General features: G+C 36.7%; 1 protein-coding gene across 1 annotated transcript in view; it reads right to left on the minus strand.

The window, feature by feature from the left end:
• The window catches only part of egl (Egl_like_exo domain-containing protein), a 221,564-nt gene that overhangs the window by 9,906 nt on the left and 194,833 nt on the right, over positions 1-16,825 (minus strand). Inside the window, exons 5-6 of the mRNA XM_081766021.1 lie at positions 7,614-7,709; positions 3,115-3,272 (exon numbers count right to left, since the gene is read on the minus strand). Coding sequence (XP_081622147.1) covers positions 3,115-3,272; positions 7,614-7,709 — 254 coding nt within the window. The remainder of the gene's footprint in view (positions 1-3,114; positions 3,273-7,613; positions 7,710-16,825) is intronic.

Consider the following 16,825-nt stretch of genomic DNA (forward strand, 5'->3'; position numbering starts at 1 on the left):
TTCTGTAAGTTCCTTCCCTATTCTAACACTTACTTGTTGATTCATATATAAGTTTCTTATAAGTCTTCGATCTTTCCATTCCAACCCAATCTTCTTTAGAACTCCCAACAACAATTCCCAACTCATGCGATCTAAAGCCTTTCAAGATCAATACATACGACATAACCTCCTTCCCTTTTTCTATAAACCTTGCATCGATCATCCTTAATAATCCAATTGCATCTCTTGTGCTCTTACCTCTCCTGAACCCGAACTGTTCCTCTTCAACTTTTTCATTTGTTCTTCCATACAACCTTCTGTTCAGTACTCGGAGCAGAATTTTAGCTGCATGAGATATGAGACTAATAGTTCTATAATCCTTACATTTCTTCGGGTTCGATTTCTTACCCATTGGTATCATGATCGTCTTCAGAAAGTCTTTTGGACACTCTTCTGTTTCATATATTTCATTGCACAGTCGGAACAATTTCTTGTTGCCCTTGTCTCCCATATTCTTAACGAATTCGATTGGTATATTATCTATTTCGGTTGCCTTTCCATTCCTAATCTCGGATATAGCTTTTTCAAACTCATCCCGAAGAATACTAAACCCTTTATCAACCTCACCTACTTCATTTTCTACTTCAATATTTAGGCCACATGGTCTATCCCTACTCCTATGTAAGTTTTCAACTTTCTTACGACTTCACCTCTCTCGATATCTTCCCATTCTTATTGTCTACTGCCATCGTAATACCCCCTTGTTTCCTCCGAAATTCCATAATTTCACCTCCTTATACATTTTCTTATATTTCTCAACTCTCTCTAATTCTTCTATGTAATCGCATTTTCTTTTGTAAAACTCTTCCGTTGCTCTGCTTCCCTTCGAAACTCGTTGTTTAACTTTTTGTACATTTTCCTGCCCTCTTTATCAACCTGTTTCCACGTCTTCCTTTCCCTCATCTTCTGGAACATCTGTTCTGTTGCACGGTACACGGTAAAAGTGAAATGATTAAAAAAAAAAAAAAAAAAAAAAAGTCATGTCGGTTCAAGTGCTAGCTCTGTTCAAAAATTTATTTCAAACGGTTCATCTATTTTCCCCTGATGATAAAACTGACCACCTCGAAGTCATTTTTATATACTGAGAAAAAAATTAGTAATTCTCTCTCTTCTCTCGTTAAAAGCGGCATTTCCGGAAAAGGCTAGGACATATGCCCACTTGTTTTTAATAAGGATGTCTCTAATCTTAAGGAATTTCAAGATATTACCATCTTATTACGAGAATTGCAATCCTCATCCTTTTTCTTCTCTCCTAAAGGAAACATCAGAAAATGCCAAAACACGCCTTTAAATATTTTAAATTAAAAGCCTTAACTTTTTCATGTATCTAATCTTAAGGAATTTCAAGATAATATTATTACAACAATTGCAACCCCGACTTTTTCTTCCCTTCCATGGGAAAAATAGAGAAACGCTGAAATAGTATTTAATTATTTTAAATGAAAAGTCGGAACACTAATTCTCATATCTCTACCTTAAAGGAACTTCGAGATATAGCCATCCTGTTATAACAATTATAATTCCACCCTTTTTCCTTCTCTTCTAAGAAAAATATCAAGAAATGGTGAAACACGTGTCTAATTATTTTAAATTGGAAGTTCATATACCAAATTTCATGCCTTTACCCTTGACAATCGAAGGTGGGGGACAATCGAAGGTGGGGGTCAATCCATCTGAAGTGGTCCAGAAATGTTGAAAGTGGTTGCTCAACCATCTCCGAAAATTATAAAAAATTGACTGTGATGATCTTCGTGTATGAGAAGGTCAATAACACTATTCACGTTGTATAGGATAGATAGATGTAGAGCAACCTTGTGAACACATTAACTTCCGTAACTATTATTGGATTTCAATGACACTTGGCTGATACATTGAGTACCACGGTCCAGTTAGGTGAGGGATGTTGTGGGTGCAAGGAGGAGCTAACTCCCTCTCCCATAAAGACGTAGCAATGGTCATGTAGCTAGAAAGATGGAACAAACGCCAATCGCGAGCTTTTGCACACAACACAACAAAAGATGGTCTAATTGCTGCATCACAAGTAGTTTTTGAGTTCTAGCATATCCAAACATTTAAATTTTTCCGGGCTTCGACCATCGTCACGCACGTTCTTTCTTCACGTTTTTACCATGTCCTCACTTTTTTCTCCATGTAATATCAGTCCTGATTTTTTGCAATACTTTATTCACATACAGAATTACTTTGTGACCTAAGCAGCAATTTTTAGCACTTTGCCATCCTGAGACATTACGCCCCCAAAATGGCATCAAAATCACAAACTTCAAGTTTCGGACCCCCATAAATCTACGGTGCCCGTATTATCATACGTCAGAGTTAAGATATTTCTGCAGACTCTTTACATGCAATAGTATTGAGGACAAAACTTATGACCCCCCCCCCCCCACTTTATGCCATTCCAAATTACTGCCCTATTAAGTGTAATTTTCTGCACATTTTCTGGTAATTTCATGTATTGGTTTGCAACCCTGCATATTTATTTAGAAACAAGATTATATATTTTTCATGTACCTCAGTCTCTCCTCTAAACATTAGTTTTTGTTTGGCGTTCGTCTGATTCGTACATCCTGAGCAACTGTAGTTTTCGTACACGCTTGCACATGCAAAAAATTGGCACTCTACCGATAACAAAGATGGTCGCCATTCAAGAACACTTGTACATACAACAACGTGAATAGTGTTATTGACCTTCCCATACACAAGGTTAATCATACTCATTTTTTTATAATTTTCGGAGATGGTCGAGCAACCTGCTCTGGACCACTTCGTATGGATTGACCCATGGATATTTTACTATAATAATTGTCACTCATATTCTCCTACCTCCTTCCTCATAGAATTTCCAAAAATCCTTTTTTAGTGTACCTAACGACATAAAATCCATACACCTTCAAAATTTCAAACTTCTAGCGTAAGCGGTTTGGCCTAGAATCGTGCTTAAAAAAAGCTAACGAGTAATGATAAAATTTACAACACCACCCAGTTAAACAATGAATTGGTCGTTTTAGCGTATTTGATGTTTTGAGTCAATTTTTCCTTTCCAGTGATCATACCCACCTCCAGAACCTGACAAGGAGTTTTCTGGTGACGTCTTTCCGCTCCCACTCGCCATGCTGTCCAGACTAGGATATTCACTATCACCATTCATTCCCTCACCGTCTTCACATTCATCATCATCATCACACTCATCGTCGTCATCCAGAGATTTCGAATCCCTGAAAACGCACAAAACATAAATTAGTCAAACTATGTCTAAAAGTATTAATGAAAGGAAGAAACAACCAATTTAAACTTATTTTTATACACCAGATTCTCTGTAGGTACAAATTCAGTAACACGCAAAGAGTGAAAAACTAAATGACTCGTACCCAGAATCTCCGGCATGCCGTGCCGATGCCTTAGCCACTACACCACCCACTCCGTTTCCCAGAATAGCCAAACGCCGTCTCATTCCTGTAGTCGGTGCTCTCCACTCAGACTACATTGGCTTTTACTACATCCTAGCTGCTGTGCTTGGACAATCCAGTATCTACATATTGAAAAAATGAAAATGAAATCTTTCAGCTTTACGTCCCACGGTTATGCCGGTTAGGCTAAAGGAGACGGTGATGATGAGTAATGAAAGAAATGGTGGAATGAAGAAAGTGGGAGGAACGGGAAAACCCCGAGAAAACCCACGCACACGGTGTTTGTCCACCACAAAGTTCACTTGGCGGGGGCTGGGATCGAACCCGGGACCCCTAGCACCAGAGGTGAACGCTCTACCACTGAGCCACCGCGGCCCCTATCTACATATTGAGAACACATTTTAACGGTTGTAAATTTTGATATATATTAATAAAAGAAGAAAGCAAACAACCAATTTAAACTTATTTTTACACACCAGATCCTCTGTTAGTGCGAATTCAATAACATTGAAAATATTGAATGGTGCGTCAAAATAAGGTTAAATCGGTTGTTTCCTCTTTCATAAATATATATGGAATTACAACTGTCTAAAGGTTTCTCAATATAAAACTTTGTCCACTGGATTGTCCAAGCACAGCAGCTAGGCTGTGGTACAGTCTGCAACAAAAAAACCTGCAACATGAGCATGTAAGTTTATTGTGAAACGACGAAGTCTTTTGCTCCAAAATAAGTGTGCAGGGAAGGACGCCGAGGTTTCTCCTGATGTAATTCGTGCCACTTAGACGTTATGTTGATTTCCTGGGCTGATAGGCGTAGTTTCACAATAAACTTAATGCTCATTTTGCAGGGTTTTTTTTTCTGCGAACTGTACAAGCAATAATATCTGAATGGAGAGCGCCGAATTCAGGAGTGAGAGAGTGTGCGGCTGTTCTGAGAAGTGTACTGGGTGGTGTAGTGGTTAAGGCATCGGCACGGTATGCCCACGATTTCGGGTTCGAGTCCCGGTCTAGTCATTCACTTTTTCATTTTGTGTGTGTTACGTCCAAATGTATTCGTTTCCAGAGCTGAAGAGAATAACTTTAAGTGGATTGTTAATCAGGTTGAGAATGTACAAAGAATGTGAACTAAAGCCATACATAATTTGAAAAGTTGCTATTCTACGTGAAATTAGAAGTAAAAATAAATACATAATTACAAATAAAGATTTATACACAAGAAGTCGTAAAAGAAATAGAGACCTTATTTTGTATGCACTCTTTCCATGCATGATTTTCCAGATTCAATCCTCGGTACGAACATATGTAGTTCGGATTTCAGTTTTCACTTCATTAAGAGTCTTAAGAGTACAAGTGATATACGATAAGTGTAAAACCATTTCTGGAGTAGCCTGATGCAAAACTCACCAATAACATTAAATCCTAAAGTATTTTTCTATTTTAGTCTCTCAGGTAACCCACAGAAATCACTATTTACAAGGCAAACTAAAATGAACTGTGCTAAATAAACATAGTATATTATCGTATATTATGAACTGTGCCTTTTATGAGGTTAATGGAACTTCGACTGAAGTCAAGACTTGCCTCCCTTGTGCTATAGACTCTTCATATATAATATACAATACCTCTTCCTTCATCCGAAGTAGTGCGTTCCGTAAAACTTCAGGTAGACTAACTTGAATTTTGTGTAAGTCGAATTTGTAAATTGCTTAAGTGTACATTCGTAAGCAGCTGCAATATTTATTATTACTTTTATTATATGTATATACAGGTCAGTCTGTTAATGTTGATCCTAAAACATTTGAACGTATTCACTTTAGCGAAAGTATATTATTTTATATTTTAAACAGCATCCACTAAAAAAAAATAATGCAGACTAAAAGTAGGAAATTCGTGTTATTATGCAGTTCAAACACTTTGTCTCCGCGAATTCTGTCGAAGAATTTGAAGCTTAAAATATGTAAAACAATAATTATACCTATTTTGCTGTTTGGTTGCGAAACACGGTCGCCTAATTTGAGGGAAGAACGCAGACTGAAAATACTTTAAAATAAAATACTGAGGCGAATATTCAGATCCAAGGAGGTCGAGACTTGGGAATGGTGTAAACTTCATAACGAGGAACTCCATAATTTATACCATTTACTTAACGTTGTTAGGGTCACTAAGTCTAGGAAGTTAAGTGGTCAGGTCATAACGCCCGAGTGGAAAAAAATACGAACGCTCTCAAAATTTTAATTGGAAACTCAATTGGAAAAAGATCATTAGGAAGACAAGGAAGGGAAAGTCTATCTTCCTTGTGTCTCCTCGTGTCAACGACAGTAGCTATGGTGGCGACATTCGGCTTATTGACAGTTCACCATGGTAGCTAATGCTATTTTGACAGTTTTTCTGCTGATAAGAAAAGTTGGTATAGTTTGAATTTCCACTATACTCTGGATATGATCTATTTATATTACTATTATTTTCACGGAAACAAGATATGTACGAAAGTTATCGCGCCATGAATTACTTCACACCCATAAAGAATCAAAAGTAGGTAATCAGCCTGTGAGTGTAGTAAACACCCTTTGGATCATATAATATGATAGAACGACTCGTTCACTAACAATGTATAACGTTTTATCGAAAGCTGGGTCATATCTAAATGAAACTCTGGGAATATTTATAAGATTATCAGCATTGCAATAGACAGCACACAAATTAAGAAATAGCAACAGCTTCAAAGATGACTGGAAGTCGGTTGAGAGTGAACCATATTCCGGTAGGTTTTTTATAAGCCGAATGTCTAATGACAAATGTGCCTTTAGTCATAGAGGTAAGCACTGCATTCTACAAAGGACTTTCAACAGCTCTCTGAGAATTGATGTGTTTTTGTATAATAAAGGGCTAATAAATAATAATTTCGTGTACAAAAATTTGTGACAGTGTCGAACAACAGTACAATTTATCCTCCTAGCACATATACACGTGTTTTATAAGTAATATTCTTTTCCTATTTTCCTAACATGCTCCTCCTGATATTCGGGTGCTTCCAAGCTAAACATTCAATACACATGGACACAGTTTGAGTCATGAGAAGACATTATGTAAAACGTAACGGTCCAGCTGTACTCCCTCTCCAAAGAGATTTTCCAACAAAGGTGGTACCACTGGAAAATGTGTACTTCAAAGAAACTACTTTGAAAAGGATCGATTTTAAATTTCCGGGTAAATAATTTTATTTCCCGCCCAACGATTGGATATTTGTTGAACAGACCTTGTTTATCAATTACTGGAAATACATTTCCAAAATCTCGAATGTCTAATTATATTAACCAACTAACTAACTCTATGGCCTATGGAATCCGGAGGTTCAATGCCGCGTTCACAAAACCTCTCCACTGACTTCTATCCTTAGCCAACTAGGTCCAGTTTCTACTTTGTATTCTTGTTTCTGCGAGATCCACCTTAATATTGTCTTCCCATCTGCGCCTAGGTCTTCCTTATGGTCGTTTTCCGATTGGTCTTCCAGTTAAGATTTTGAAAGCGTTCCTACTTTCTTCCCCCATAGCAGAACATGCCGCGATCTGCGATGTCATCGCAGAGAATTTGCCGCGCCTGTGCAGAAAAATTGCCAGAGGGGAAAAAAATAGCCAACAGAAAAGTATAAAAACATGTCTGTATGTATAGATGTCTTAAATGCAAAGTCGACTCGCATAAATATAGTTTGAACTGATCTTTACATCGCGTAAAGCGCATTCTTAACAATCACAGGTGTTTATTCTGCAGAAATTTTTTGCAAATTCCAGCAGAATATTTTTGACTTACAAAAGCTCATCGCAGAAAGAGAAAGAAAGTCCTGCCATCGGGCTTTCTTCCATCCTGGCTACATGGCCTGCCCACCTGAGCCTCGTAGATTTGATGACCCTAACAATGTTTGGTAAACCGTATAAATTATGCAGTTCTTCGTTATGAAGTTTCCACCAGTCTCCATTCCCGTTCCTCTTGGATCCGAACATTCGTCTCAGGCTCTTGTTCTCAAGTACTTTCAGTGTATGTTCTTCCCTCACAGTAAGCGACCATGTTTCGCAACCATATTGCTTTTACTAATGACGCTATGAAATACAAACCCAAAGGATAGAAATCCATACTGCAAAAAAAGATGCTTACTTATCCTGTCCTAGATTTTCGAGCTTTTCGAGCTTCCGTGCAACTTTATATGAGCCTTTCAGTTTTTCCTTTTCTTCTTCCGTAAGGTCTAAATACCTGAAAGTGAAACAACAAAATAGAATGATGTACGAAACTTTCAATAACATCTTTAGAAACATCATAATAACTTCTAAAACAAGAATAATTCAGTACATTAATTATTGAACATACTTATAATAATCATAAAAAATAAACTAATTAAAAACAAGTTTACAACCAGGAGCATAATGATGCAAAACTACGTGCCTCACAACGATTTCGGTGCTTAAGAAATGAGAAAAATAACTATAAAGGTAACAAAAAAATAATAAATAAATAAAAATTCCCGTTTCCACCCTCCAATGTATTTCAAAACTTGTATATTTGTGCAAACGCGGATCTTGATATATACTTATCTTGCCCCATTTGCAATACATTCATTACCTACCATAGCAGCTCAGAAAAATCTCTACAATTGCATATACATACGATCATACGTTTATCACTATATCGAAAACAATGACATCACGAAACAAGTATCTAAAATCACTTTATCAGATAGAGAGAAGGAAGAAAAAGGAAGAGAAGCAGGAAGACAAAAATTAGGAAGAAATTATATATATATAAATATATATAGGGTGGAGGTACCGGTTATGGCCACTATAAGGACTGTTTCATTTTCGTGACTTTTTTTTTCCTTTTTTGGTAAAATATATTACCACTTTTTGATTTGAAAGTGTATACTTCTAATCTGAACTCTTGTGAATACATTTTTCGTATTAAGTCATTATCTACCGTCTTTAAAAGTTGGTAAAAAATATTTTTTTAAAAATAATTCACATTTCACTACTTTTGGCCACTCTGTTTTTGCTTATGGCCACCTTTTTTTCCACTTATGGTTACTCAAAACTATAAAAAATCAACTTCCAAATTAAGGTTTATTAAGTAAAAAGTCAACGATCATTTACTTATACATGAAATTAGCCTAGGTGTTAGTTATGTCTGAATGCTAAACATATATAGGCTACGTTACAAAATGTATTTATCTTTAGCATTTAGATATGTACATTTTATATATAGTTTGCAACTTTATCTATAACAAGAATTTGCCTAATAGAATAACATCTTAACAAATAGATCAAAACTAGTCGAGCATAGAACAATATTAATGTTGTAGTGTTTAACTGTTTTTACAACTTCAGGGAATACATTTACCACTATTCGACCCCGTTCTTTACGGCTCGGTTTTGGTAGTTTATCAATAATGTTTAAAATATTTACTTGTGATAATGTCATCTCAGTGATTACAAACTGTGTTTTCTCTGAGTACACACGAGCTCCTTCGTAATTTAAGCGGTTAGCGTACGCGCTTTTGGCGTGGAAGATTCGGGTTCGATTCCCGCCGGGAGCTCATGTGGTTTAGATTCCACGTTAATCAGTAGGTTCACGTCTCATATAGCCACACTGCTGAAAGAGACGCTAAACTTAAAATCAACTCAATCAACTCTTTGAGTCCACAAATTTGAAACATTGAATATCATACTCAAAATTTGACATTTTGTTCAATATTACACCAACATACTTGTACTCTTATCACATGGAGAAATTCATTAGTTTACATATAAGCTAACACAGTATTTTATACCGAGTGTAGTAGGCTAGTACTTTTTTCTTTCCATTATATGATTTGGTAGGGTTAAGAAATTTTCGTTTTTCTTTACTTTTTTTTGTTACGTCAAAATGTTTTATTTTGTAATTTAAAGTTAACTTAATATTTTGGCATACTAGTGGATTTGCCTATTTAGACCTAATGTGTTGTAATGTCAATAAAATAAGTTTTTTTTTTGTAATTTCTATTAATAAACAATCAAATTACTATCACAATTACAAAAGGTGGCCATAAACAGTAACAAGTATGAAACCGCTTCTGGCTACCTACTGGCCATAACTGGTTACTTACGAAATATTCCGACCCACTAATGGCCATTCCATTTATTTGTTGTGTTTTGAGGATGGGGCACTTACGATAGCATTATAAAGGAAATATGGAGTTTTTTTTCTTATCAGGTAACTGAGTTTTTACTTTCTAGGCCACCAGATAATTTTCTACAATTTTTTTGAAAAAAAATCAAAACTTAAAAAATTGCAGAAGAGAAATTGGAGAATTCTGTGCATCACAACACACAAAATGTAATAGTATATCCATATTCATTAGATTTACAATGCTTACTGACTGAATCTGTTATTTAAAGTCTACTGCTTTTAATAAGCATTTTTTTCGATTGGTTGAAAACAGCATGAAGCTTAATAAAGGATTGATAACATGCACGTGGCCATAAGAGGTATGGTGGCCACAAATGGTACCTCCACCATATATATATATATATGTAGAAGAATTTCTAAAGCGTTCATATGGACCTCATGTTACGGTGCAGGATCATATGGCCACGTAATAGTGTTTACAAGGTTGAAAATAGATGAAGTTTAATGAAGGTAAAATGGGACGGGTATGTCAGTAAAAATGCAGGAGAATGAAGAGATAATAAACGATATTAAATATTTGTTAAAAAATGAGAGAGAGTACAGAATGAAGTATGGATGGGGGAAATAATTGTGAATAATAATAATGTGAAACAGAAATTGGCAAAATCGAGACAACGTATAGAAAACGAAGTTAGTGTATTGAAGTGGGGTATTGCAGACGGATCAGACCAAACATTTGCGGACATTTGAGAACACATGATGTGTAAGTATCTTCATAATCTCTACGTTATTTGTTAATTGACCTCAGCTTTACTCACTTCCATGTTAATTTAAATGAATGTCTCTTACCAGTGGCGACGCCAGCTTTAATTTCTTGAGGAAAAAGCGGAGAGGCAGATATATATATAAAAAACCAAAAAGAATAGTTTTATATTACCTGACTTATATTACAACATGTCTGGGAGAGGAGGAGAAGCAGAGTGAGTGACCCTCTGGGCACTCGCCTCCCGTCTTTATTGTCCCTTATGTTTTATTAGTAATTATTATGTTCAAAATCCTTCCTGCAGATTCCGTCAGTCCTTTACAAAGAGACCGGAAGACACTTACTTCACCATTCTTTCTGCGAACCGCCTTTCTCGACTTCACCTTTTGTATTACTTTACCTCACAACAGTTACTGTTTCACATACTTCATTTATATACAGGGTGGTCGTGCATGAATGTCGGAAAATTCAGGAGATGAATCTACAGGTAAAAACAAGCAAAAAATGTCATATGAACATTGGGTGAATGCGGCTTCGTTTGGACGCTAGAGGCGTCTGAAATGTCACCTTCCGAGGCGGCAATTTGCAATATCTCAAGAACGGAGAGAAATACGAATGTCGGGTCAAAATATATCAAAGGAAACCCCATCCGAAGAATCCAATCGTGCATAAGTAATGGCGAAACAGTGGCGGCGCAAGAGGGGGCACAAAGAAAGTGAATGAAACATGGAGAAAAGTGAACAATTTACACTTCAACATTGTAGGAGGGGATGTTACTTGGAACATGCAACAACAAATGTTAATGAACAAAGGCAACAACGGCTAGTCTGTAGGGACATTATGGGAGGCGGATTGTAGGAATACAGTATCTTTGTAATGGTGAGAAATAGGAATGTCGGGTCAAAAGATTTCAAAGGAAATCCCATCCGAAGAATCCAATTATGTATAAGTGATGGTGAAACAGTGGCGGCGCCAGGGGGAGCACAAAGAAAGTGAATGAAACGCGGAGAAAAGTGAAATTGGTGAAAACACAACTATTTGAAAGCAATCAGGAAACAAGGAATGCAACTGTAGGTGTACTGTATGATAAATGTCCGTTGACAGAGGGCGCATAGCTAAAGTAGGTGGAACAAGGGGGCGTGCAGAGCGTCGCGTAGTAGAGTTAGTTATAGGAGTAGTGAAAGCGTGGGTAACGAGAGCGTTCGCATCGAAGGTGCAGAGGACAAAACAGTTCATTCGTACTGAATGGGGCAATGACAGTAACAGCACAAGCGTTTTAGTGCTAAACTCTACAGGCAGGGCAGTGATCCATGTGTATGTGAATGTGGTTTACTTTGTGTTGTGTGAAAACAATGTTGATGTTGACAAGCGCGGGACGAACAAGTGCTATGTGTAATGCACCACAATGAATAGGGTAGTATACACTAACGCCGAAATAGCAGATATGCATTTGATGTACGGCTTAGCGGAAGGTAATGCAGAAGAAGCACGTAGGTTATATGCGGAACGCTACCCAGATCGACAAATTCCAGCACCGAGGATGTTTATTCGTATTCATCAGCGACTGCGGGACACTGGGCCATTCCTTCCCAACACAGACATTCCGAGACGACGACGCGTTCGAACACCCCTACTGGAAGAGAGGGTACTTCGACATGTGACCCGGAACCCGAGTATTAGTACCCGACGAATAGCAAGGCAGGAACACGTTTCGCATCAAGTCGTGCTAAGCATCTTGCATAGTAATAACCTCAGACCATACCACGTACAACGAACGCATGCGTTATACGATGGTGACTATGAAACCCGACGATGTTTCTGTCGTTGGTTATACCGCCGCTGCCGTGTATTACCAGCCTTTCTAACACAGGTATTGTTCTCGGATGAGGCATTATTCGCACGGGATGGCATAACAAATTTCCACAATGACCATCGATGGGCACTCATCAACCCGCATGCAATTGTAGAGACGAAACATCAACAGCGTTTCCAATTGCATGTATGGGATGGTATTATTGGCGACAACGTTGTGGGACCACACTTCTTACCACAGCGATTGAACGCAATATCATATCTCCAGTTTCTGACTCAGAACCTACCTATTCTGCTTGAAGATGTGCCACTGAGGACACGACAGTGTATGTGGTTTATGCATTATGGCGCCCCTGCCCACTCATATCACATCATTCGTGCATATCTGAACAAAACATTTCCAGGTAGGTGGATAGGTCGTGGTGGAAGACAAGCGTGGCCACACGTTCACCCGACCTGAATCCCCTAGATTTTTTCTTGTGGGGTTACGTGAAGAGTCTCGTGTATACACGGCCCCTACATGATGTTAAAGATCTTCGCCAGCGTGTATGTGCTGCATTTGCCACATTACGGCAAACGCCAGCGATATTGGCACCAGTCAGAGAATCCTTACGCCATCGTGTAACTGTCTGTCTCGATATCGAACAGCTGCTATAGAATGGCATTATGTTGACCATGGTAAGTACAATACCTCTTGTTTTTACAGTGCACTGGGTCTCATCTTACATACGTGTTTTTTACGATCTGCACGTTTCATCACTAAGAGTGTTTAACAGTTTCTTTGCAGCTCCCATGCGCCGCCACTGTTCCACAATACGTGTGAATAATTGGATTCTTCGGATGGGATTTCCTTTGATATCTTTTCTCCCAACATTTCTATTTCTCTCCGTTAAAATGATACTGTATTTCAACATTCCACCTCTCATAGTGTCCCTACAGCGTAGCCATTGTTGCCTTTGTTCATTAACATTTGTTGCTGCATGTTTCATATAATATCCGCTCCTACAGTTTGTCAGTGTAAATTGTTCACCTTTCTCCGCATTTCATTCACTTTCTTTATGCTCCCCCTGGCGCCGCCACTGTTTCGCCATCACTTATACATAATTGGATTCTTCGGATGGGATTTCCTTTGATATCTTTTGACCCGACATTCCTATTTCTCACCATTACAAAGATACTGTATTCCTACAATCCGCCTCCCATAATGTCCCTACAGACTAGCCGTTGTTGCCTTTGTTCATTAACATTTGTTGTTGCATGTTCCAAGTAACATCCCCTCCTACAATTTTGAAGTGTAAATTGTTCACTTTTCTCCATGTTTCATTCACTTTCTTTGTGCCCCCCTCTTGCGCCGCCACTGTTTCGCCATTACTTATGCACAATTGGATTCTTCGGATGGGGTTTCCTTTGATATGTTTTGACCCGACATTCGTATTTCTCTCCGTTCTTGAGATATTGCAAATTGCCGCCTCGGAAGGTGACATTTCAGACGCCTGTAGCGTCCAAACGAAGCCGCATTCACCCAATGTTCATGTGACATTTTTTGCTTGTTTTTACCTGTAGATTTATCTCCCGAATTTTCCGACATTCATGCACGACCACCCTGTATTTATCCATTATTTTCATGACTATTTAAAATTCTTTCTCCTACACAAATTTTATTTTGCATTATCTTCCCTTTTTATTTATTTTTGTTAATTTCTTCATAATTTCTTATTTTTCGATCTTTCCCCTATATTATACATTTTTTTTTCTCTTTTCTTATTATTCCTGTGTTCTGCATTTTATCTTGTCTCCCCTCCTCCTATCTAATGAAACATTTTGGCGAAAGCGCTTATTTTATATATATATATATATATATATATATATATATATATATATATATATATATATATATATATATATATATATATATATATATATATATATATATATATATATATATATATATATATATATATGTCGTGATTGTCTTGACTATTATCTGGTAAGTAATTCATTTTCCACTTCTGTTTCCGTTTCGAGATTCAATTATTCCAATTACGAAACCTGTTTATGTCGGGTGCCATCGATTCCACTGCACAATAGTCGACTTACGGAAAATAAATGTATTTTGAAGCTAAAACTATCATATATCGCAATATAGCTCTTGTAGTGCAGTAGCCATTTATTGTCTACATATTAATTAGTATTTAGAAACAAAATTGTTTAAATGCTAGTTCTTCGCACGAGGGAATGGGCTTATGGAAAGTATATGAATCCCTTCCCTCCCTTAGGATATGCATGAGGATGAATCTAGACAAATGGCATTGGGAATTGCTACTATTCATCTCAGCGACCGCAAAAACTACGAACTGGACATTAATATCGGTAGTTTTTAGTTATTTTTATACGTACCGAATATAATTAAAATCGATGCAGTGGTCTAGCATCAGTTAAATGTCAAACATAGTTTAATTCATTTTTATTTACGTAGATAATAAATATTATTTCTGCATGGTAAAAAAAAAAAAAATGTATTTAATAAATACAAGGTGGATCAAAAGTCACGACGGGTGGGTCGAACTGTGAATAACTTTTTCTAATTTATCATTAGTTCCCATTGATATTTCACAGACTTAATGGGAGACAGTTTACACTTACGCGTGATGGACCTCACAGATACGAGTCCTGTGTAGCATATGATTCATGGGTCCGAATGGCCGTGTTTCTGCATGAAGTTTGTCCTTGAACTGTTGTATTGTTTGTGGTTTGTTCACATACACTTTGTCTTTCAGATAGCCCGAAAGTAAGATGACGACGACAATACAGTAACGGTGACTGGTGATCGATGTCGAAACATGATTGAGACTATTGTTTGTCCTGCAGTGGAGAACATGCCTGAGATGTGGTTTCAGTAAGATGGGGCTACAGGACTCACGGGAAGAGTCTCAATTGGCTTCTGAGGACCATTTTCGATTATAGCATCATCTCAAGAAACACAGATATAAACTGGCCTTCCCGTTCGCCTGACCAAACTCAGCTTGATTCTTGTTCCCATACACAAGTGTAAATTTCCTATCCTCAGTCTTTAAGGCTGTGAAATATCAATGGAAACTAATGATAAATATAAAAGTTATTCACAGTTCTAACTCCTTCGTGACTTTTGGCTTACCCTGTGTATAAGTTCCCCACTCGTACATTATGATTTAAATGCTGCAATTTCAACACAGCAATTACCTCCAAAACTACAGCATACGCGTTTCTCTCTTCTCTACCAATAGCTGCAGATAAGATCGCAAATTCCAGGAAATATTCAAAACACCCCCACTGTCTCATCTTCTAAGCAACGAAACACCAAAAGTGATCCACTGTAGACTTAGAAATGCTAATAGGGTTGTGAACCACATAGAGGACAAAATAAAGACTTGCATTGATTTCTTTTTCTTTCTTTCTTTTTTTTTCACACTTTACAATTCGACTTCATTTATTGTGATTTTTTTTTTACTAGTTTTCCAGGGTTCGAACACTTGACGAAAATAAATGATATCCGTAACTTCATAAATCCGCTTGGACGGACTGCCACATGCCTTGTGATATAGGATATGAATGTATACAGAGGTGTCGATCTGTTCATATACTTGCCGATAATAAGCATAAACAAGAATCAACGCTATCACCTTCTGTATTTTTGTAAAAATTCTTTTAGTGGCCAAGTTTTCCCCTTCCTTGAGTTTCTTGACCTACCGAAACATATAACAGTAAAATACGTTCTGAATGAGTTTCTATGAAATTAAGACCATGCAGGTGTTCAATATACTGAGATGAATTTATCATTAACAGCATTATATACTCTATATAGCATGTAATTCTAGTTAAATTACGAGTAATGGGTCACTGTATCTATCCTAAACTACAGAGTAAATTAATTTAACTTTGTAGGACGTAATCCTTAAATAATTAATACCTTTCTGACCAGAGTACATACTTATTTATTAAAATTAAAATAAGTCGTAACAGTTTCAATAACTTAACGTTATCTTCATCAGACGTTAACTGGCAGAGATATCTTCATAACATTAAATTAATATTGTTTTTTTCTTTTTTTAAATTGCAACAGGAAAATAATTTTATTAAGTTCTATATATCTCACTTCCTGCTTTACATCAAGTAGCATTAAAAAGAGCGAATTACAGTAAAATTGTACAGTACAAAAAAAAAGTACAAACAAATATTATTGTATAATTTTAATTGTTTTTTATTATTGTATAATTTTAATTGTTTTTTTTTTTTATAATTTTAAATTTTTAATATGTAACAATCAGGTATTGTTATAATTTACTGTTTCCTTTTAAGTTTTTTGTATAGCTGGTTTTTAGTATACTTATACAATACTAATTCAACGTTATGAAGATATTTCTACCAGTTAACGTCTGATAAAGATAACGTTAAGTTATTGAAACTGTTACGACTTATTTTAATTTTAATAAATAAGAATATACTCTGGTCAGAAAAGTGTTAGTTATTTAAGTAATAGTTCCAGAATCACAATGGATGAAGTTACGTAATCCTTATTGAAGCTGGGAAAAATCTGTTCTAAGTGCATCTTGTGTTCCTGGCGGCGCCCAGTTCCCCAGTACAGTGATGTTAGTCTGAA

This window comes from Thermobia domestica, chromosome 7, assembly GCF_964235325.1.
Source record: "Thermobia domestica chromosome 7, izTheDome1.hap1.1, whole genome shotgun sequence".
Taxonomy (NCBI): domain Eukaryota; kingdom Metazoa; phylum Arthropoda; class Insecta; order Zygentoma; family Lepismatidae; genus Thermobia; species Thermobia domestica.